This window comes from Sycon ciliatum, chromosome 1, assembly GCF_964019385.1.
Source record: "Sycon ciliatum chromosome 1, ocSycCili1.1, whole genome shotgun sequence".
NCBI lineage: Eukaryota > Metazoa > Porifera > Calcarea > Leucosolenida > Sycettidae > Sycon > Sycon ciliatum.
The window spans coordinates 60,434,311-60,456,671 of NC_088643.1; the positions used below are offsets into that span (position 1 = coordinate 60,434,311).

Here is a 22,361-nt window from a genome sequence, read left to right on the forward strand (position 1 = left end):
TTTGCCACGCACATGTTTTGCCTTTATTTTACTGTTTTGGCAAAAGGAACAAGAAACGCGGGATCCAGTTGAGAAGTTTGAATAAGACATGAGAATGGCAGCAATCACGTTGGAAAAGGATCTTCTTCGCAAGGTATCCCGGCTTGGACTTGATATCACCAAAACATCGAGAATTTCTGCATTCAGTAACGAGGGGATCGTTTCTGTCGTCAACTTCCTTCTGGGTCGGTACGACCCTTCCTGGTTCTGGGAGACCTGTAATTATTCGCTGGACGAGAACCGTCGCCAATGCATTCGGTACGGACATGCATGTCGTGATCTGATTTATGGTATTGAAAATGGTTATTTGTAGGGATGAAACGATCGTGGATTGTCAAATGTTGTGCAAAAATTGCTCTGTTTCCACAAGCTGTGTCTTCATAATACCGAAAAATTTGCATTAGTGAAAGTGCGGCTCCGAAACATGGTAGTTTTGAAGTCAATTGAACCTCAGAACATGAACCATACCCCTGGCAACTGCATACTTGCAGCGGAAGCTGATTCGAACTTCACAAAAACAGGGGTTTTCACTTTTCAGTACCTTTTGGACTCAAAATCCCTACTGAGTAATCTACATTTATAGCGTAACGCGTTAACGATTAGTTGATTGATTACCAAGTACAGGTCTGCTCTCGATATAACAACTCTCACTTGTACATAAACCTCGCTAGTGCATACAAAAATCAAATCCCGCGCCGAAACAGCATCACTCCCATACAAATTTCGTTCTACACAACGTAATCCTACATAACATAAACCTCGACATAACACACGCTGCGGCGCGGTCCCAGACGTGCGCACTCTCGATACACCGACTTAGATTCACGAGCGGTACAATCAAGCTGTAGCCGTAGCTAGCCAGTTCAGTTCTATTGTGCATATATTCTGCGACATTGATGGTATCTGATGTTGATGGTGGTACGAGTGTGTATGTGTTTGCACGGTTGAACCCGCCTTGTAATACCCTTCATTTTGAGGTACATTTTGTATTTTATACACGGTTTTCTACATAACGTAACTGGTCAGTTGTCTGAGGATTGCCTTAGCTTTGCTATGTGCATGAAACGCAGCGTTACAACAATGACCTAGCCGGCTGTCTCTATTCTCTTCTGCCTTTTGTGGTAATGCTCCATCGTTGTGGTGTTGAGCACTCTAGGCAATCTGGGAACTCTCGCTATTGTAACTCTCGATATAACATAATTTGTGCGTGGTCCCAGAGATTACGTTATATGGATAGTAGACGTGTAATTGGTATAATCGTTTCGCCCTAGAACTTATTTGACACAGTCTTTTCTTCAAATCTCTATTGCTTCCTTCTTACCAACCAGTTTCCTGCGCCTTTTGGACATTGCTCACCTGGTGAACGGCCCCTCAGAACTCACACCACGCAACAAACGGATCCTGCGTTTGCTGTGTGCCCTCTTTGAGAAGCTGGAAAGGAAGCATGGTAGCGCTCTGTATCAGAAGCCGAGACAAGTTCTCAAACCACGGCCACGCCGGAGCACGGAAAAATCGCAGGACAACGCTGGGGACAAGACACAGCGGGCTACACAGACAGGAAAGGAGAATGATGTCGATGGCGGCGGATCTAGCTTACGGGTGAGTTAGTGACATCAGTTCTCTGCAGGATACGTGGTCGATAGTATATACCGGTATGATTTATATTCCAGGGTGAAATGTACTACTCTAAAAGTGGCCTAAGGCCAGATCGGAAAAAAGTATTTGCTGCCTGGGAGTCGTCGCCAAAGAATTACGACCGGTGAGTCGAAGGTAGCGCCGTGTTTCGATTTCAAATACAACATACACGTTCCGAAAACCCATCCTAGGGCATGAGCCCTGGCGCTGCTTTCGGCACGTGGGTCGGATTTCTTTGGCCACGACTGTATATTCCAGCCAGTAGCCACAGAACATAGTCAATACAGTACATGACATCGTACTACTGTTTTCAAGCACCCCATTTTTTGTATTAGGTGTTTGTTTCTTGATTTTATTCTTCTTCTTTCAAACTAGAGTATTTATGGTCTTGTGTGTGCACAGACTGTCGGCCAGGGTATGCGTACACCTGGCAGAAAGGAGCGTCAAGCTGACAGTCAGGTGAATGTCGCTGTTCCTCGCAGTCCTCCACAAACTCCACAGACTCCACGCCGAACAGTGGCTGAGTCTACTGAGCAGCTTCCGACCGGTCCTAGTCGTATCCAGCAGGCTACTATTGGAAGCAGTGGTTCTAGTAGACCCGTCTCTGGCTTTGCAACTGCTGCTACGGCTAGTCCAGGGAGTGCTGCTCCTGCCGCGGAGCAATCGGTTACACCGACCGTCTCAACAGCCAATATCGCCATCGCCGCTAGTGCAGCTAGGTCGCCAATGATATCTCAGCACATACACTCGGCTACTGGTGATGGCGGAAGAGTGACTGGTACCGCCGGTGCGGCTCCCGCGGCGGTTATGCATCCGTCTCCTGCCATTCGCATGGCAGTGCCACTCCTGCCATCTACAGCACTGATGAAATCCCTCCAGGTACGACGCTGGTAGCTTAGCTGCTAATCTTGCTCTACCTACACACAGCATACAAGCTGTTCTTCAGTCCATCTGTATTTCAATATGTCTTTGCCTGGAATTTGATCATGGCGAGCACTCAAGTCGATGTAGAGCTGCACTCTCTGTCTGTCTCTCTCTCTCTCTCTCTCTCTCTCTCTCTCTCTCTCTCTCTCTCTCTCTCTCTCTCTCTCTCTCTCTCTCTCTCTCTCTCCCTCTCTCTCTCTCTCTCTCTCTCTCTCTCTCTCTCTTTCTCTCTGTCTCCCTCCCTCCCTCCCTCCCTCCCTCCCTCTCTCTCTCTCTCTCTCTCTCTCTCTCTCTCTCTCTCTCTCTCTCTCTCTCTCTCTCTCTCTCTCTCTCTCTCTCTCTCTCTCTCTCTCTCCTCTCTCTCTCTCTCTCTCTCTCTCTCTCTCTCTCTCTCTCTCTCTCTCTTTCTCTCTGTCTCCCTCCCTCCCTCCCTCCCTCCCTCCCTCCCTCCCTCCCTCCCTCTCTCTCTCTCTCTCTCTCTCTCTCTCTCTCTCTCTCTCTCTCTCTCTCTCTCTCTCTCTCTCTCTCTCTCTCTCTCTCTCTCTCTCTCTAGTCTAATTGCAGCGTTCCACTGCTCCCCTGTCTGCTTGCTCGCTTCAGGTGCAGATTGATGAACTGCAGAAAAATATTTCCAGAACTAGCCAACAGCAGGAAGAGCTGCGAACTCAACAGTCCCGACTCTCTGGTAACTTGCAGAAAATGGTATGTACTTTTGATATCTGAATAGGCTCTGAATTCTTTGGCAACCTAACTGGATATCTGTACAGTAGATACATGTACGAGACGTTACCAGTGGTTAAAATGTTGAGCACGACCGAAGTTCTAGCAAAAGTTGTCTAGTTTGTCCTTCACAACATGTAGAGGCTTTGTGCTACTGCAATGGTGGATTGCAGTACATGAAAAGTTATTGAATGGCACCATACACACCTTACATGCACGCGTGGATTGCTGTTGCGCTGGTTGATTTACATCGAGCATTCGGAGTCTAAGCCGCAGGAGCGATTTTTAATTTTTTTTCAATGCGTTCTTTAAGGTGCAGCTAACACCCCCCCCCCCCCCCCCGGAAATACGGTACTTGATTTGACGATTGTTATTCAGGAGTTGTTGTTCGTGAGGTTGACTGTAGTGTAGCGGTATATTGCTGCAGTGCCTGCAGTTCAGCTAAGCAGCAGCCCCTGATCATCAGGGATTCGTATATAAGAAGGCAACATGAGACCCTAGTACCATTGAACCTTCGTCTCACCAAACCAACTGCTTTGCTCAGTTCTGAAATTTTGCCCGTTAACATTCATGGATTAGAGCCCCGGTTTTGACCATCTTGAAATTCTTATCTCCGACCAGTCTTTCTGGTCCCCAATGAAGGCGAAGTATCCGAAAATGCGCACACTATGGCAGAACAGCAGGCCTTCCCGTGATGGCCACTTGTCTCGCACAGCTAGCTGTCATCGCTGCGACCACGACCTGAGAATGCTGAACATGAGAGCAGCACTGCGACATTGCACTGGCAGATGACGTGTATGCTCCTCGAAAGGAATCACTATCTATCACTTCATAATTTCTGTTGTGCCTTTTTTTTTTGCGAAGAATTGTTTTATCCCGTGTTTTGAGCCCACAATGTTGTCACTTACGTCGCCAGGGGTTGTAACACGGTCTTCTTGTTTTCTTCTGTGCTTTTCGCAGTGGGCTCACTACGAGTTTAACTTGAAACTATTGCGAGATCTTTCTTCCAGCAATACTGGGCCAACTGCCAACATTACACGACTCTCGGTAAGTCAACTTTCTCTTGATGTGACGATGTGTGCGCTTGCAGGGCGATATTCAAAGTCGAGTAATTTGTACGCTCCGGGTAAACGGTGTGATTGCTGTCACCCGGCCGATTCCCTTTACAGGCAAGAAAGCTCCGCATGACGCTGGAATTTCGAATCTGATGACTACCTGCATGCACAGCGCACTCCTATCCTATAGAAAATAACAAACACATCTACTATAGAACTAGCTCAGGGGAAACTACTACTTCCTCCGGAAACAGAAGCTTCGTGACATTTTTATTCAGATTCCAAGGAGTCACTGTACTCGAGAAATTTGGTTTAGTGGAACGAAAAACACTTCACAACCAGTGGATATACTTCTTTGAAATATGTCTACTATTATACAAGAGAAATTGGAACCGTCGTAGTCACCATCGCTCGGTTCCCCAGAACTGACATGTTGATCAAAGGCCATTGACCAAAGTCACAAAGTTTTTGGTTCCGTACGAAGTGAACCCATTCTCATCCAGTGGACTATTCTACATTGCTAGCAGGCTCTGCATAACACTAGCCGACTAGGTCGAGCTCAAACGAAAACCACCGCACACTGAAACGAGCCCACCCCGCCTCGTGGCACACTTTGGAAGTGTATCAGTAGGCAGACTAGGCAGCTGCGACCCAAGACGAACAACTGTCAATGAGTGTGTTGGGGAGTGTGCAATCTGTAAGCCAGGCATGCTTGATACCATACTAGTGATGGGAGTGTGCAGTTTGCAACCCAGGCACGCTTGATAGTACCCTACTACTAGAGAAGTAGCATCTTTGGGGAGGGCGCTGTGGCTGCTCGTTAGAGTACAGCCATGCTCGGCGGTAGCCTGGCATGGCCGTTGACGGACGAGCGAGCATGTGCCTGGTGAGCTAGGCTGTACGGGCCTGCTGGGTGAGCTGAGTTTGACCGATGGGGTTCTGCTGATGATGTGTGCTCGACGGACGAGAGCTTAGCTTGCCAGCTGGGTGTGGTGGCTGGCTTGATCTCGGTCATAGGACTCACCAGGGTGGGGGAAGCAGAGACAGCAGCAGGGGATGCGGAAGAGACAGCAGCAGGGGCAGCAGAGACAGCAGCAGGGGATGCGGAAGAGACAGCAGCAGGGAATGCGAATGCACCCCTTACCTTCTCTTGAAAATCCTTTACAGCCCGCGGAGTCCTGCAATCTTGCTATTTGCAGCCCTTCTTTGCCGGTGTCATCCTGATGGAGCTCAGGCTCAGCACTGTGGCAGAGATGTTCCTTGAATCACTGAAGGTGTCTAACGGTAGAGAGCATCCAGAGCCTTCTGGGCATCTTTTTTGGGGGGGGGGGGGGGATTGTAAGCAATAAGCAGCACACAGAAAGAACAGGGCTAGAATCCTCATAACAGCACCGGAGTATATCTCGCGGCATGGCGTCAGTACAGGGACACGCACAATACGACAGCCGGCAGTACGTACTGAGGTGTCTGTCAATACTCAATAGCATACAAGTATCTCATGAACTCTTTTTCTTTTTTGGAGTCTGGCGACTGGGACAGACTTCTGGTGAAGTGTACTAGATGTTGTATAGAATTTGGGGAGGGGTGAGTCAGTATGGATTTTGATGAGGTGTTTCTAGTTTTCCTGTTTGTTTGTGCGTAAGGTGCGAAGCGTAGATACGCGAACGGTGTGTGGGTGTCACTGCTGGTATTCGTGACCAGTTGCTCTCATGCTTGGTAAAAGCACTCTGCTTTGGGGCAAGGAATTGAATTTTGCTTGTTGCTCCTTGTAGATCTTGGATGTGGTTGTGGGAGATCAGTATGGCTATTTGGCGTGAGAATGCTTCATCTGACGTTATTCACATGGCAAGCATGCTAGCAGCATACACGGGGCTGTTGTCATTGGTAACGGATGCTTAACAGCGGTATATAATTATGCTGATATTCTTCTTGTGCGTTTTCTGATGTGCTGTTGGTGCAGTCTGGCCGTCCCCGCTTGTCGACTGGGTCACCGCCGCCTTCGGCACCCGTTCTGCCTTCCTCTGGTCATAGCTCAGGGTCAGTGTCGCGACGCTGCAATGAGTCTTTGTGCCACCGTGCTGTGTCAGTCGAGCGTCTTGATAATACGCCTCAGCGCCAGCAGGGTGAAGAGTCTAGCCATGGCAATGGTACACCACACCAAATAGCAGCACTCACCTCTGGTACACCCGGTGTCGTTAACACGCCTTCTTCTTCTGAAGCAGTGCTTCTCGGCGCTCCACTCAAGCCACCTGAGTCTTCGTCGCAAGTGGGCAGTGGAGATTGTTCCCCGGTTTGGGCTTCTGCCGTGTCTGCTCAGCCTGCCAGCGACCAGTCTCTGGGTTCCAGTGTTTCTGTGCGCCGACGACGTGCGGTCAATAGCCCGAGATCTGACGCAGCGCATCTACCGGACACGGGGTTGCCTGTAGCCATGCGACCGTTGCATTCAGGCCGTGACCACGCAGGTGCCTTGTCCCAGTCCGATCCGGGGGAAAGGGAATCAGCGCTACCTGTGCATTCTCAAGCTAACTGCGAATACTTTGAGCGGCGTCTACAGCGAGTTCTCCGTCGCAGCGAACTCTTTCTGGAGAGAGACCGATTGTTGCAATCCCGAATCGCCAAATTGCAACTTCAGTAGGGACACCATGAACATTTGTTTCTGTATTTCTACGAAGTTATCATTTTATGTTGCCTGTTCCTTACAGCTGTTGCGACTTATAAGTGTGCAACTGGTTCCTTTAGTGCCTTGCTGAATGATTGCAGTGGCTCCGATCCACTCGACGGTGATGTGCATTCTAGCACACCTGTCCTTATTGCTTTGAGTGCCGTACTGTGTGTACGTGTGGTTTCACTGCTGTCTCGGCATCTGTTCAACCTTTTGTGTACATGTACCGCTAGTATTATTGTCATGATGCTGACGACGATGACGACAACAACGACCACTGCTACTGTCATGTTGAGCTGGGTGTTGTTGAAGTTGAAATTATGAGTTTGTTTTGTCCTGATCTGCTGAATCCATTGGAGTTAGATTATTATGTCATGGTTTAGGCGTGTACTGTATACAAACAACGGCGATAGCATCTTGTTCCATTGCCAATGCATGCACCATTACTCTAGAATTAGTAGTACGACATGTGTGCTTGAACTAGTTCTTTTATCAACATAATCCAGTATGCAGGAGGAGTGTTCATATGGTCCGAGTCCTGTCCCCTATATTATTGTCTGTACGTGTAGTCCTTTGCGCTGTCTACACAATGGTTAAGCTGTATCCCTCAAACCAAGAGTACATGAAAACCAGAGTGTGCAGCTCGGATAGGTTGCTGTCACGGCGGAATTCCGTGATTACATCATTTTAGTGATGTAGCGCGTACAAGCAGGATTCAAGCGGGTCTCTTTCTGCACAACTGCAGCTCAGTTGTACGCACTACGCCATTTCCCGCCTCAGATCTGCGCCAAATATGATGTAATCACGGTATTCCGCCGTGACAGACACCCATAGCAGAAAAGGTCCCAAGCCGCACACTCTGGTTTTCATGTACTCTTGCTCAAACAGAGCGAGACTTGGTCTGGTACGGCATGGGTTTTGGTCAGGCGAGCGCGCGCGTGTGTGTGTGTGTGTATGTGATAGAGTCTGAGAGAGACAGACGGAAGACTGGTGTGTGCGAGCCAGAGTGGACTCTCCCCTAGAGAGTTGAGTTGTATTGCAGCGAAATTCAAACATTACGTTATACATGGGCTATTTATCAGTGAAAAGTTGGCATCAACAAGAAAGTCCCACCAAGAACGTGCTATAAGAAAAAAGAACGCAGCCAGATATCTGAAAAATAAGAACGTCCCAGGCTAACCCCTTGGAAACAACGTTCTTGGATGCACGACTCTACTGTAGGGCCAAACAGAGCGGAGTTGTACTCTTGGTTGCATGTATGCAGCATGCCGGTAGTTTTATTCCCGTAGCTATGCAGAAGACGTTACTTCAGTAACGTCTGGCGCTAGCCAGGGTCCACACAGCTTTAATTCCCGTAGCTATGCAGAAGACGTTACTTCAGTAACGTCTGGCGCTAGCCAGGGTCCACACAGCTTTAATTTGGTATTTGTGTGTTTGTGTGTTTGTGTCACGCCTGGCGCTATCCCGTATCTGTCCCGTACCGTACCATCAAACACAGCTGGCCGCAATATTAAAATAGGGCTTTCAAACGCAAGATCATAACGTGAAGCAACTTGGAAGAATGAGTATGAATGCGAAGTGTCTGGGGGGAATGCATGTAGGGCGATAGTGCGGGTTCGAATCCCAGGTTATGCCTAAAAAAAATAGGAGAATTGAAAAAATTATAACATCCTTATGCTTTTCTTGCCTAGGTCATCAAGGCGGTAGACGGTGTTGTATTATCCTCGACCGTACCTGTGCCGTACCTGTCCCGTACCGTACCATCAAAGACGGCTGGCCACAATGCATATTCAAATAGGGCTTTCAAATGCAAGACCATAACGTGAAGCAACTTGGAAGAATTAGTATGTATGCAAGTGTATCGGGGGATGCATGCAGGGCGATAGTGCGGGTTCGAATCCCAGGTTATGTCTTTAAAAAAAAAAGGAGAAATTTATAAGAATTTATAGCTCGACTTGTCAGGGGTTCTAGGGCTGATAATCCCCTGACCCAGGGGATTATTCTTCATAATCCCCTAGGTGAGGGGAAAGAGCCCAAGACTTTGGACTGCTCTCACTATACCTAGCGAGAGTAGGCCAAAGCAAGCTAGCCAAACAAACCCCAAAGAGCCAGCCTGGAAGCTGCTGTGTGAAATCTCAATCAAATGACTTTATTATAGGAAGGTAAGTGAACAAGTGGACATATTTACAAAACTCTCACATGAGCACCGTGAATATGTTTTTTGTATCAGATGAACATGGATGTGACATGTGAACGTGCAATTACAGCTGCTCATGAATAATTGGCAACAAAGTACATGACTGTATGTCTGCAACGTCAACGACAACGTTGCCATGGAAACTGAACAACAAATGAAAGCAATTACACTGTATTGTATCGTAAATAGGTTTACTATGGAACCTAAACAAGAGAAATGTTGTTCTTTGTATTTGAATTCGCAAGAAATCCAACACGCACGCATCTCGATCTCAACAACAATGTTGCCATGGAAACTGAACACTGGTCATACCGCCCATCAGGCATCACCCTCGGCCTCCCTCCCTCCCCCTCAAAAATTAATTGGCTGAGAAAATTCGAAGAGAAAAACACACAGATCAGGACTTACAAGAGTACACAACATGTGGGGCCTGAACTCCCACCAGAACAAGAAGAAATCCATAAAAGCAGGCTGAGGCAATGTAAAGAGAAAAAAAGATCAGGTATTGTTTTTTTCATTTGTCAAATTGTGTTTTGTTCCTGTGTCATGTTTCCTTGCTTTGCAAGCTTGCCTTTCCTTTTTTTTTGTTGAGCTTGAAAAAGTACTACTGAGTACTGTACTCCCTGCTTACAACTGAAAAGGTGTGAAAGCCAACAACTGTGTACCGTGCACGTGATGATCGATGGCTGCGCAGACCCCTGACAAATCGAGCTATATACAGATAGTGCACGGATTGGTCCTCGGAAGAATATTTTTCATAATCCCCGCGGCGCTGCGCGCCTTGGGGATTATGAAAAATATTCTCCTCGGATCCGTGCACTATCCTATACATAACACCTCTATGCATTTTTTGTCTAGGTCATCAAGGCAAAAAAAAAGCATAGCGTAGGGCCCTGAGCTTCCAAGCTCTCTCGTTTGGTGTTTGTGTGTTTGTGTCACGCCTGGCGCTATCCCGTATCTGTCCCGTACCGTACCATACCATCAAACACAGCTGGCCACATACAGCTGGCCGCACTATTCAAATAGGGCTTTCAAACGCAAGATCATAACGTGAAGCAACTTGGAAGAATGAGTATGAATGCGAAGTGTATGGGGGAATGCATGTAGGGCGATAGTGCGGGTTCGAGTCCCAGGTAATGCCTGAAAAAATAGGAAAATTGAAAAATTTATAACATCCCTATTCTTTTTTTGCCGTCATCAAGGTGGTAGATGGTGTCGTATTACCCTCGACCGTACCTGTCCCGTACCTGTCCCGTACCGTACCGTACAATCAAAAGACGGCTGGCCACAATGCATATTCAAATAGGGCTTTCAAATACAAGATCATAACGTGAAGCAACTTGGAAGAATTAGTATGTATGCGAAGTGTATCGGGGGATGCATGCAGGGCGATAGTGCGGGTTCGAATCCCAGGTTATGTCTAAAACAAAAAGTAGAAATTTATAAGAATTTATAACATCCCTATGCTTTTTTCGTCTAGGTCATCAAGGCAAAAAAGCATAGCGTAGGGCCCTGAGCTTCCAAGCTCTCTCATTTTATTTTTACTACAGAAGAAGATAGTGTGATATCAAAATGATATCTAGGCTGTGTGTACGTGAGGCGTTTCAAACCGCCATGAACACATATTGACTGGCGCGTTTACATGACGCATTGCGCTTGACCCGGGTTGATTTCAACCCTCCCCTTGGGAGGGGGGGGGGGGGGGGGTTGAAATCGCGAAATTGTACTACCGTACTTCTGTGCGTATCTGGCGCCAAGTTTGAACAGCACTGCATAGGCAAAATTCGCGCGCAAGTATTCACGTGACCATAGAGGACTCTAGAAGTGGACTTTTGGCGGCATATCAGTATTTGACCCGGGTCAACTGTCTTCATGTATTAAAACACCTACATATTTTGTCTATCCTACAGACTTTCAACCCGGGCTGAACTCTACCCGGGCTGAAACTTCTCCTGTAAACACAGCCCTAGAGTACATAACCCCAAGAGTATGCAACGCTGCATATGGGGTCTGGCACAGCACACTGCCTGCATTGCGTAGCCACGAACTCTGGTCATTTGCGTCATTATTGATCTGCTTTCAACTCCGCTGTCTTTGGAGACTTCGGATAGCTTTCTACGTGATGTGTCATGAACAGGCATTGCCTTTGAACTTGCTGTTATGCACATGAAATCGTTGAGGCTAAACCGTAGGAAAACTCAAATCCAGGCAGCTGGATCGTCATTTCACTACAGTCAACTTTGCGTATAACGACACTCGGCGGGGCATCAGAAAAGTGTCCTTATTCGCAAAGTGTCCTTATGCCCGAAGTCACATTATATGTGTACAGTTGGATGGGACTTTGCTCTGGGCATGGAAATTCTGCCGTTATTCGCGAATTGTCGTTATATCCGCAGTCGTTATTTAGCGAAATTGACTGTACATATTTAACTTGAAGGCAGTGCGCTGTGCAGGGCACCCATAGTTCGAAGATCAGAGTCATACACTCTCGGGGTTCTATACTACTCTTGATGGTGTGTGTGTGTAAGATGACAAGGGACTTGCTTACTGGCTTTGACCTACATACATGTAGTACTTTGTACTGCATGCATGGGATAAAGCAGAACGGAAAGGCATGTGAATGCGAGGGAGGTGGTGTGATGATTGCCACTGTGGAAAGAAGCAATTCTTAGGTGTAACAGGAAAGCAGTGGAAAGTCATACATGTACTTACTTGCACACAGGGGACCGTGATCAAGAAGGCGACTCCCTCAGGACGATATCCCTCCATTGAACTCGATTGGGGCTGAGGCTTGCAATTTCCCCATACGTAGGAAACTCGGGTGTACAATTTATGATAGTGGGGGTTTGCTTTCGCGCAGCCCCTGCACAAAACAAAGCAAAGGAGAAAAGTATAATTCTTCTTTCCTCTCTCTGTGTACACTATTCCTGTAATCAGAAACAATCAGATGGGAAGTACATGTGGCTGTGCTAGAATGGGTTATTGCAAGTTGCTGTTGCTGTTGGGAATGTTTTCCCTTTGCAGGGAGGAGGAGGAGGAGAGAGAGAGAGAGAGAGAGAGAGAGAACGAGAGGAAGAGAGTTAAAATGTAGGAGTTTTGCAAAATCTAGTTTTGGGGACATGTTTTGACAATTTTCCTTTTTTCCAAATCCCTTTCTTCATTCAATGCGTTCATATTGTGCTGGTTCAGAGCAAGTACTAGTTTTCTTGAAGTCAAGATGACGAGTACAGATGTCCTAACATGAGCTGATGTCTGATGAGATGCTAAATGGGTGTTGCCATAGAAATATGGTCTGGCAGCCTGTCGATGTGGCGAGCAAATTATGCTTGTCGCACTTGGTTATTTTCAAAAGTTGATTTACACTTTTGATAGAGAAAATGATGACTGTTGTGTGTGTAGTCTAGAGGGATATATCTGGCAGCATACATGTATATACTGTAAGAAACTGCATCCTCTAAAGTGCAGCAGGTAAGTAGAAGCTTGCCCGGGAACTTGGATAGGCCATACTCTGGTTTACCTTCAACCACGAATAAATCTTTCGCCTTTTACTATAGATTTCCGTGAAGGTGGACAGTAAAGGAGTCTTCGAAAGAATTTTCTTTAGCCCTTGCTCACAGAGCCAGGCTCGATAAGTTGCACACAAAAAAGAGTGGACTGAATGACTGTTCTGTGTCACTGTCAGGAGATAGTAACTGCACTGCCATTGGACCTGTTTTCTGAACCGAGAGTGAAGAAGACTAAGTCTTGATGACTGTTTGTGCTGTGTGTGTGTGTGTGTGTGTGTATGTGTGTGTGTGTGTGTGTGTGTGTGTGTGTGTGTGTGTGTGTGTGTGTGCCAGCTAGTTCGGTTGGTGGGTACACTTATGCCTGATTGTGTTGGGTCTGTTGCCAACGGGCTCGGCTACATGAAGGTGTAATGTTGTACCTGCCACCTTTGTTGGTTCCAGGGTTCATATACTTTCTATTTGAAGTATACATACCTGTTAACCATGGACTGCTTCTGGCTAGATTAACTCTTGTGTAATCAATGGTGCTAGTGAAGCTAATATCAGATCCACTCTGATTTAGCCACCCACACTAGTAGCACGTATTACCTTCACTGGGGGCAGGGGTAACTGCAGTTGGATCCCAGGACGGATACCCTGATGCCGTCAATCCTTTTTCTGCACCTTGTCCTCACCCACTTACTGAGGTGTGGTGAGCCCATAAGTGGGATCATTTTCAAGTCCACCCAGAGTTTTGGGGATTTCAGGGGGTGTCGGCCGTTGGGCGGTTCAATAGCCAATTGAGTCATCTTTCCAAGATTCCTTTTGAGTCTCTCTCCCCTCTCCCGGGGAGACCCACGTGACCGGTTTTGGCAGTGTGCAACAAGTACAAGTACAAGTACAAGTACAAGTGTGTGTGTGTGTGTGTGTGTGTGTGTGTGTGTGTGTGTGTGTGTGTGTGTGTGTGTGTGTGTGTGTGTGTGTGTGTGTGTGTGTGTGTGTGTGTGCTGTTTGTGTGTGCTGTTTGTGTGTGCTGTTTGGAACTGATTGGTCGTGTACACTGTGGAGATTTGAGAGGCGTAGGTTTGAATGAAGTGGATTGAGCCATGCATGTGTATGTATGCAACATGCCAGTAGGAGGTTGGATGCCATAGAAGGAGATAGTGTAAACCATTTAAAATGATGTACTAGTATCCAATAGTAACGCGTGATGTGCGCCTTGATCCTGAGACCATCACCATCGGCTGGGGGAGCGCACTTCACATCACTTGCACAGCTTTTATCACCTACACGCCACGCCCTCTTTAGTCCCCTGTGTTCTCTTACTGTTTCTAATCTTTATTCTCACGATGGCCTGTGGCCAATAAGAGATGTGTGTTGTTTCAAATCTTTATTCTCACGATAGTTGTTGTTGTTGTTGTTGTTGTTGTTGTTGTTGTTGTTGTTGTTGTTGTTGTTGTTGTTGTTGTTGTTGTTGTTGTTGTTGTTGTTGTTGTTGTTGTTGTTGTTGTTGTTGTTGTTGTTGTTGTTGTTGTTGTTGTTGTTGTTGTTGTTGTTGTTGTTGTTGTTGTTGTTGTTGTTGTTGTTGTTGTTGTTGTTGTTGTTGTTGTTGTTGTTGTTGTTGTTGTTGTTGTTCTCTTCCTTTGACTTTCTATGTAGGCATGTACACTTTCATAAAAATAAAATGAAACTGGCCCAAGCGAAGACAGTCCTGTGCGGACGAACCAAGGACAACGACTTCAGTTCAGGAAAAGCCCCGGCGACAGTACAATCGTATTATGCTTGTATGTACTTGGCGGTCGAACAGGAACAAGCTTTCAACTCAAGGACACGCGGACGGAGGTTTGGCGACTAGTTCGCACCACTACTCGCACCGTGACTATCTAAATATGCACGGAGTCTGTGCCCAGCACCAGCACAGCACGAAACAACTAACACCTCACGCAGCTGCCCGAGTCAGAAAGTGAGACATCGCCTGATATGAACGTCGTCACGTTCGTAGACATGCTAAAATGCTCTAAAAATGCCAAACGTGGGTGCAGCCGCTACCCCAACCACCGGTGCACCATGTGTAGATCTACCACCACTGCATTGCAATATTGGTTTGCACTGCCATTGCACTGGTGTGTGGCGGGAGAGCCCCGTGAACCGTTCAACGCTAGAATGATAAAGAGTAGTGTTGTATACTATCATCATCATCATGATCATGGTTGATGTACCGACGAGAATGGTGGCCCCTTTGTGGGCTAGGGCGGCCACATGTTACATGGCTGGATCACGTTTAGAGTGCTAGGACAGGATCCGGCAAGCGGTCGAAGTTGTGAAACGTTCTTCCTCCGTGGACAACCACGTGTGTGCCCGAACCTTGCGAACAATACATTTAGTGATTTACACTCCAGCGCTGGAGAGGAAAAGGAAGCGGGTTGTTCTGCATGGGTTCACTTGTCGTTGCAAGCAGTGTTTTCGCGTTTTGCATTACCATTTCCCTACATTCTAGTACAATACAGTCTTGATCCTATCCAGTCTTGCTGGGCGGCCAGTGGCCATGATGCACTGCCGCCAGTGCAGATCAGCCTTTGAAACAGTCACACATGCTGCGGAACTGTTAGTGTTACTGGTGTGGTATCGTTGGCGACAATAATGAGGCATGCAGCGAACCTTGCCCGATCATCATCACTCATCATCATCAGTCAGTCCCCATGAATGATCATAGCGACACAAGGCGCGTAGTGCAACAAGTGGCAACACACAGTCACAGTGACACTTGTCTCATTACAACCGTTCGCTAAAACTAAAGTATAGCGTGACAATCCATGCCACTATTATATCGCATATTTGTTTGAAACTAACAGGAGCCTACATTGTAGCCCCCCAAACCCCGCCCCAGAGCGTTTGTTGGCATTCTACTGTTCTTTCAATCAAATGAACCCCTCGATAGGCGGCACATTGCCTTTGGGTCATTTCATAATAATATCTCATGAGATGTCTGTTTTTATGGTGTACGAACACAATGACGTTACATGTACCGGTACATGTACATGTATATACACTATACAGTCACGTACACCAGTTAGCACACGTTACGTGGCTCCTGCAGGGATGTGCTGCAAAACTGATGAAAGTTAGTTGTTGTTGTTGTTCTTTTTATTTGAATTCGCAATAATAGCTTTTGCCTTTGGCGGATATCATGGATATTGCTGGCAGGAAAATTGGCAAACATTTGGTACTTTTTCTGGTACGTTTTATGCACGTTTGGTTTGTGGATAGAGAAATGGAGCAGAACTCAAGGAAGTGCCTGCCACAAGGGTTGTACATGTACGGTTCTGCCAGTTTCACTGCTTTTCGAGCAATATCCGCCAAATGCTAACTGATTCCATGCCGCGTTTTGACCTCCAACTCCAAGCCCATGATCTAGTCGTGTAGTCGTTGTGTATACGTGAATGCATCAGCTTGTACTGTGACTGTTGGTTGACAGCATGTTGCAAACAACTGATGCAGAGGATCACTGTGTTCGGAAACAGTGACCGTACTACAACCATCCACAGTTGGCAGAGCCCTGGTCTTGCGACCATTATTTTGAACCGCATGGGTGTTAGCCCTGGTTATCTAATACTGTATTATGTAGTACTAATACCACGGCATACATGTACGTAGTGAAGTGTCTTGGTCAAGAGGGCAGCTACAATTGTAGTGTTGCACTTGCAGGCCGGCTGTCACTGCCACTGCCACTGCCACTGTAGCTGGAAGAAGTACTACTGAGTGCTGTGTAAGGTTCTACGTAACAATAATTCCCATGAGATCAGTAGCTCTACGGGTTCTGTATCAAAGTACGTAGTAAAGTTTCTCATTGCATTCCCGGTCCTTATGAAGTTATGTGGTGATACAGAACCCACATTGATCTCACGTTGACCATGGTAGACTCCAGTAGTAGGTCTACTGGCTGGCACTATGGCTGTATGGAGGCCACACCCTGCGAAAGTGCATGCAACGAATTAGTGGAGGGAATTGTTGTACAACTTACTTACTACAAGTACATGTAAGGTGCATACACAAGTTCACAATGACGAGAAACTTTGCTTGTTGTAACTCAAGGCCAGTCATTACAGACCCAATTTCCATGAAACTCAGGATTACAACAAAACACAGTAAGTTTCTATTCGCATTATGCCTTCGGATTCCCCTCTTTGCACTAGTTCACCACAGTTACCTCCTGCATCACGCAAAGCTTCCCACTCTTGTTTTCTTAGCTCACTACTCAAGCTCTACTAGCATGGGACATCCATCACCACATCTGCAACAGCCACATATTGCACCACAACATCAACACCAACCATATACCCTTCGACAGACGAGGACCTACTCCATCGCACTCGCCGCGTGACACACAAACAGGCACCGAGATTCCCTATCAACAGCGCCCCCACCCATTACAACTCACTCCCTACCGACATCACAACCCAACCTCAAACAATGCATTGAGTCTTCTTCCGAGCAGCACCTGTTCCTGCTCCGCACACCCTCTTGGTGTCTGATATCTCGATCGCCCCTGCTAGCGCTATTATTGTATTGACCCCGCTAGTTTTTCATTAAAAACATGGCCACCAGCGCGTTAGTGATGCTACTCTTACAGTCAGTACACTGTATGATGCTGACGTCGCTGCTATAATTATTTTGGGCGAAACCACCATCTACAGTGCTGCTAAACCGTCCGGTTTTCGGACAGTGTCGGTTTTTGAAGGCTCTTCCGAAAAGCAGCCAAAAATGTCAGGGATCTGTACTTTCCTATGCAGAAGTCCTGTACTTTCACTTTTCAGCGCAACTGAAGGCACAACTCACTGTACATGTGCTTCTAAAAAGGCTAGCTTGGCTGGAGCCTGGAAGACTTCAAGAGCGAGACTTTCCTCTTGCTACAACTTTAATACCACACAGTACAATAATAATTATAAAGAAGCCTTGCTTGGTTTTTCGATTCGTAGTTGCCATGCACATTTGCATGACGACTTGCGAAACCTGAATCTGTTTTCAACGAAACGATTACGAGCCAAATTAAACTTTCGTTTCGCATTCGATTCGTAGCAAATGCGAAAGGTGCCTACATGTACTGTCGACTCGAGCTACATGTACATGTATCTCAGGAGAGTGAGCGCTGGTGCGATACTGTTACTACGCGAGAACTCCGTATCGACTGAGTAACGATGGAAAAGCAAGCGACAACTCAGATTTCTGCACTCCTAGAGATCCTGATGACTATTGACAGTATTGTAGTGATGATCATGACCTCTCCGGATCTCCGGGCCCTCTCGACACGTCGTGTCATGTGTAACGACACAAAACAGCTGAGCACATGAAAGATGATGCTAGTTTCCGTCTTTCGCGCATGTCAGTATCATCATGACGGCTCCGCCTGCCCGCAGGCTGTAGCCGGGAACCCTAGCCCCAGCCGGCCCTAGCGCCTAGGCTAGAGCCAGTAGAGGTCGTCATGCATGGTCGGTGAGGCGTCAAAGAAGAAGAACATTAAAAGCAGATTGAATTTTTAAACGACAACGATAATATTATTTTATTTTGACCAGTCCGGTTACAAAACACATTGTCAAGGCACAATGTGTCGGCGTAGATTTACCCGTGACGTCGGTGCGTCCTACTCCAAACACCACACCACACTCCACACTCCACACACACACACAGACTCAGACTCAGACTGTCAACCACCACTCCAGTCCTGGCCCAGTGACAGTGTAGACCTACCGCGCTACGCAGGGCAGCAGGGAGGAGTAGATCTACCGCGCTACGCAGGGCAGCAGGGAGGAGTAGATCTACCGCGCTACGCAGGGCAGCAGGGAGGAGTAGATCTACGAGTACAAAAATTACATAACTGACAACAGTCGGACTGGTTCGTCAACAGACTCTACCACTATCAATGTCTCAAAGTATCAGTCTATGCAAGCATGGGGGCAAAAGGGCCGCATTATGACCGCGATCACTGCAATCTAGATGATTGATGATGAGAAATGCGTGCATTCACTGCGTTGTTTGCATTGTTTCTGGCGGCACGAGTAGACATGCACCTTCAAAAGCACCAAACCGGCGAAGTAGAGCGAGGTCGAGGCCAGAGCGACTTCTTACTTCTGTGTGAGTAGATCCATACGACCATAGACTAGTATGTAGATGGGAAGATACTGAGATAGTTAGCATAGCGCTCGGCCTACGCGCGCCGCTTCACATGCCATAACCGCTCAACTACTTAGTATGTGTACTTGTGTAGAGCTACGTGGGTGCAGTATGTCACTGACTGTGTCAGTTTCTGTCAATCAGACATCACCTGATCACACTTCACAGTGCATGCATCGGATCACACCTCTCGTTCTCGCAAACGATCACTGACTGAGCGTAGATCTACCGGTATGCGTAGCACTAGCACTACACTCTACACTACAGGCTGTAGACGTGTGGTAGTACAGCTGTTTTGCACTCAGCGCAGCCTAGCCTCACCTGAATGTGACGTGACCATAGATTTTCCTAAAATCGGATACTAGCACGACATTCTGAAAAATCATGGCCAAGTATCGGATCTGATCTGAATGAAGTGGAGCTTCTCTTCCTCGGGAACTACCGCAACAGCAGCAGGCTGTGAAAGACTGAAACGAGTGCTGGAGCCGATCGATGTCGACCTGAACTGCCGCCGACCTACCATCTGTGTTGGGTGTAGATCTACTCTGTGTGATGACCAGGGCGACCGAAGCTGCTGGCGCTGCCAGTGCAGTGGCCATGGCTGCGTTGTGAGATTGTTATGTGCGAGTGCGCCCGAGTCCCGTGCTGCTAACTCACTGGTGTGTGTGTGTGTGTTGTCGACGGAGCGAATAATTTTGATTCCAGTGGGACGATCTTTATCATCGACGACCGTGTCGAGCAGTGCAGTAGCCGAGTAGGTAGTAGTAGGGTGAGTTGTCTACCCATCAGCCATCGGCCCTGCATGGCCCTGCAAATGCAATGCATGCGGCTAACCTTGATTTGCGTGCATAGTTAGCAACTGCCGTACTCGTTTCTCAGCCGTGCGACGAATCGAATGGTGGCACGGGCTGCTGCCACGACAGTTGGAAGTACCAGCAACCGCTGGAAAACAGTTGCTACTCCTGTCGTAGATCTACTCCTACTGGCGATTGGATGTAAGCGTTGTGAGCGCAACGGAGCTGCGGTGTAGTTAGCGAGCTGTTTGGGGACCTGCCAGTCGTTCGGTGTTCCACTGCTGCTTGGAGAAGTGTCGCAAGGGCTGTGCTGATGTCTGGAATGGAACCTAAGCTGCATGGACTTACTAAAGAGGTATGCCGGCGACACGACGTTGACGCCATAGCAATGTTGTGTGTATGGGTGCCTAGTTTGATGAGTTTTGTAGAGGAAACGGGAAAGGGAGCAGCATGAGATTGTGTCACTTATTAGTACTGTTTGCCGAGCTCCACAAGCCCTTCGTAGACAGCAGCTCATGCACACCTTCACATTGTTCTTGTCCTGTCAGTATATTCACCCATTGTCACCCTGCGTGTATGTTGTACTTGTAGTAACTAACTTACTTGTATCATTTCAAAGACTATCGGAATGGGGGAAGATCGAGTAAAATAAGAGAGATGGCAGATCTCGAGAGCTAGCTGGCGGGTTTGTTTCTGTTCTGAGGTCGCTGCTGGGGTGCGAAAAGCCCTCGAAAATGCGGTTGTCAAGGTGTTGCGGCAGCCGTCAAGCAATTATTCGGAAGAGATTTACAATGTCCGTGTGAACATCAGTTCCTTGCCATTTGCATCGCTCGCACCAGGTAGATAGCAGTCACACATGCCCGATTATTTTATGCCCAGATATTGCAAATGAGAGAATAATCTTCGCGTGTCCATGTTCGTGGCAGCGTGAAATGAGTATCGCAGACTTGGCAATCGCTTGCCTAGCGCCTGCACTCAGATCAACACTGATAGCCTAGACAGTATGTTTGTGACTGCTGCAAATAATGTCCAATGGCAATGCTCCTGTTCCTTGTGCAAGGACTCTGGTGATGCCGTAGTGTCGCCGGACTGGTAGATCATTTTTAGCAACTCTCCATAAATCTTGTTTTTCAGACTTCACTGGTCATTCTATGGACATGTGGTGTCATCTTTGGGCAATGCCCATGGCATGGGTCCATATGCATAGGCGGCCAGTGTGTGGAAAATAGGACTGGAGAGTGGGCTCTGTGGTGTAGCGATCTGTCACACAGAATGTCATTTCTCTCATTCCTGGCCTGGAGCTCCTAAACTGTGTGGTGATTTGCTCCACGCAGATGGCTTCATCTGGCTGCACAAGTATCTTGTTTGTAAATGTGTTTTGTGATGTTGCACATACTGCTCACAGTGCATTTAGTTGTTGTATTTTTCTACCCGCGTTTCTACCCGCGTAACATCCTCTTCGCATCCATAACAGTTATCGGCTAGCTGGATCAGTTTCAGGTCCGAGGCTATTGGGAAGGAAATTTAGACACGGACATCGCACATCCACACATACAGTAGCAGGTAAAAACCCAACCAAGTGACTACCTGGCCAATAGACCCAATTTCTTTCCAGTTTCGGAACGGCATGTATTCTAAATATGCCCGGTTTGCCCTGGAATCGCGGACCACCTGCTTTCAAAGACCATGAGAAGCTGATTCCATGGGCCGGTAGTTGCCAAAACCAGGTTTCGTGTCTGTCAAACTGCGGTGTGTGTGTGTGTGTGTGTGTGTGTGTGTGTGTGTGTGTTTGCCCACCGTGCACGGTGTTTCGCACTTGACACAGTTCAGCGGCAATCTGTTAATATTGAACAAACTGCTGCGCGCCGCTATTCGCATTGGTGATGTGATGGTGCAAGACCAATGTTAGGCACGTCATAATTATAATTGTTATCGCTTGAGCTGATTGTCAAGTACAGTGCGTATCGGTTATAGCATGGTCGTGTAAAAGAATATACTGCCTACAAGAATGAACTCTCATGTTTTCATAATCATAACATGGATTTCAAGTGCACATTTATTCTTACAAGCAATTTTATCGTACAGTAGAATATATCGGTCCTAGGAATGGACTTTGTGTAGCAAAACATACCAGATTAGTACAAAGTATATCGCCTGTAGTAATAATATCCATTCAATGCAGTTCCGATCTGACTCGCGTTGGGTCGTAGTGCTGCAGGTTCAACTGTTGTGGTCATGTAACTCATGTTGCATAGCCACATGGTAAGCCTATGTCACATGTGACTATGACCAGCCGCATGCACCGTAACACTACATAATATAAAATAGTCATTGCATGTACGATGATCTTCCTAGAGATCCTGCCTCTGCACACATGCACATGATATGTCACACTTGATTTATCGCGTGTAAGAAATATCGGAAATAAGAATAGAAAGTCGTTTTTCAGACACCCACGCTATCACCGATACCTACTGTGACTGGCGGTGTTAGTGGGCATTATAGCGTAACTTGTAGTTCCTTGGTCCTTTTCTTTGCTGTAAATAAAATTACTTCTATGACATCAACATTGACTCCACCAGGTTGGTGTATGTAGTTTCCGAGACTTGGCAAGAGTGGAGATTAGACCACACATTTGGGAAATGTGGGAAATACAAGGTGTTAGCTGTTGCTATTTCTTCC

General features: G+C 47.1%; 2 protein-coding genes and 2 non-coding genes across 6 annotated transcripts in view; all 4 read left to right on the plus strand.

Moving 5' to 3' along the window:
• Positions 1 to 51: 51 nt before the first annotated feature.
• Positions 52 to 14,804, plus strand: LOC135804693 (uncharacterized). 2 transcript variants are annotated; one of them, XM_065318623.1, is made up of 6 exons: positions 52 to 297; positions 1,368 to 1,638; positions 2,077 to 2,553; positions 3,199 to 3,300; positions 4,279 to 4,365; positions 14,377 to 14,804. In XM_065318623.1, exons 1-6 carry the CDS (start codon positions 89 to 91, stop codon positions 14,392 to 14,394), a joined length of 1,164 nt encoding a protein of 387 aa, XP_065174695.1. In that variant the 5' UTR covers positions 52 to 88; the 3' UTR covers positions 14,395 to 14,804. The 2 variants fall into 2 exon arrangements, with proteins under 2 accessions (XP_065174695.1, XP_065174694.1); XM_065318622.1 differs by lacking the exon at positions 14,377 to 14,804 and adding an exon at positions 6,334 to 7,297.
• Positions 11,937 to 12,098, plus strand: LOC135807795 (U1 spliceosomal RNA). The gene has a single exon (XR_010552050.1). It is a non-coding gene; the product is annotated as a U1 spliceosomal RNA (small nuclear RNA).
• LOC135807229 (U5 spliceosomal RNA) lies at positions 12,736 to 12,854 on the plus strand. The gene has a single exon (XR_010551520.1). It is a non-coding gene; the product is annotated as a U5 spliceosomal RNA (small nuclear RNA).
• A 4,464-nt stretch (positions 14,805 to 19,268) lies between the features above and the next one.
• LOC135804694 (protein FAM13A-like) overlaps positions 19,269 to 22,361 on the plus strand; it is a 39,298-nt gene continuing 36,205 nt past the window's right edge. For both annotated transcript variants that reach the window (XM_065318624.1, XM_065318625.1), the window contains exon 1: positions 19,269 to 20,034. In XM_065318624.1, coding sequence (XP_065174696.1) covers positions 19,993 to 20,034 — 42 coding nt within the window. In that variant the 5' untranslated portion in view covers positions 19,269 to 19,992. The remainder of the gene's footprint in view (positions 20,035 to 22,361) is intronic.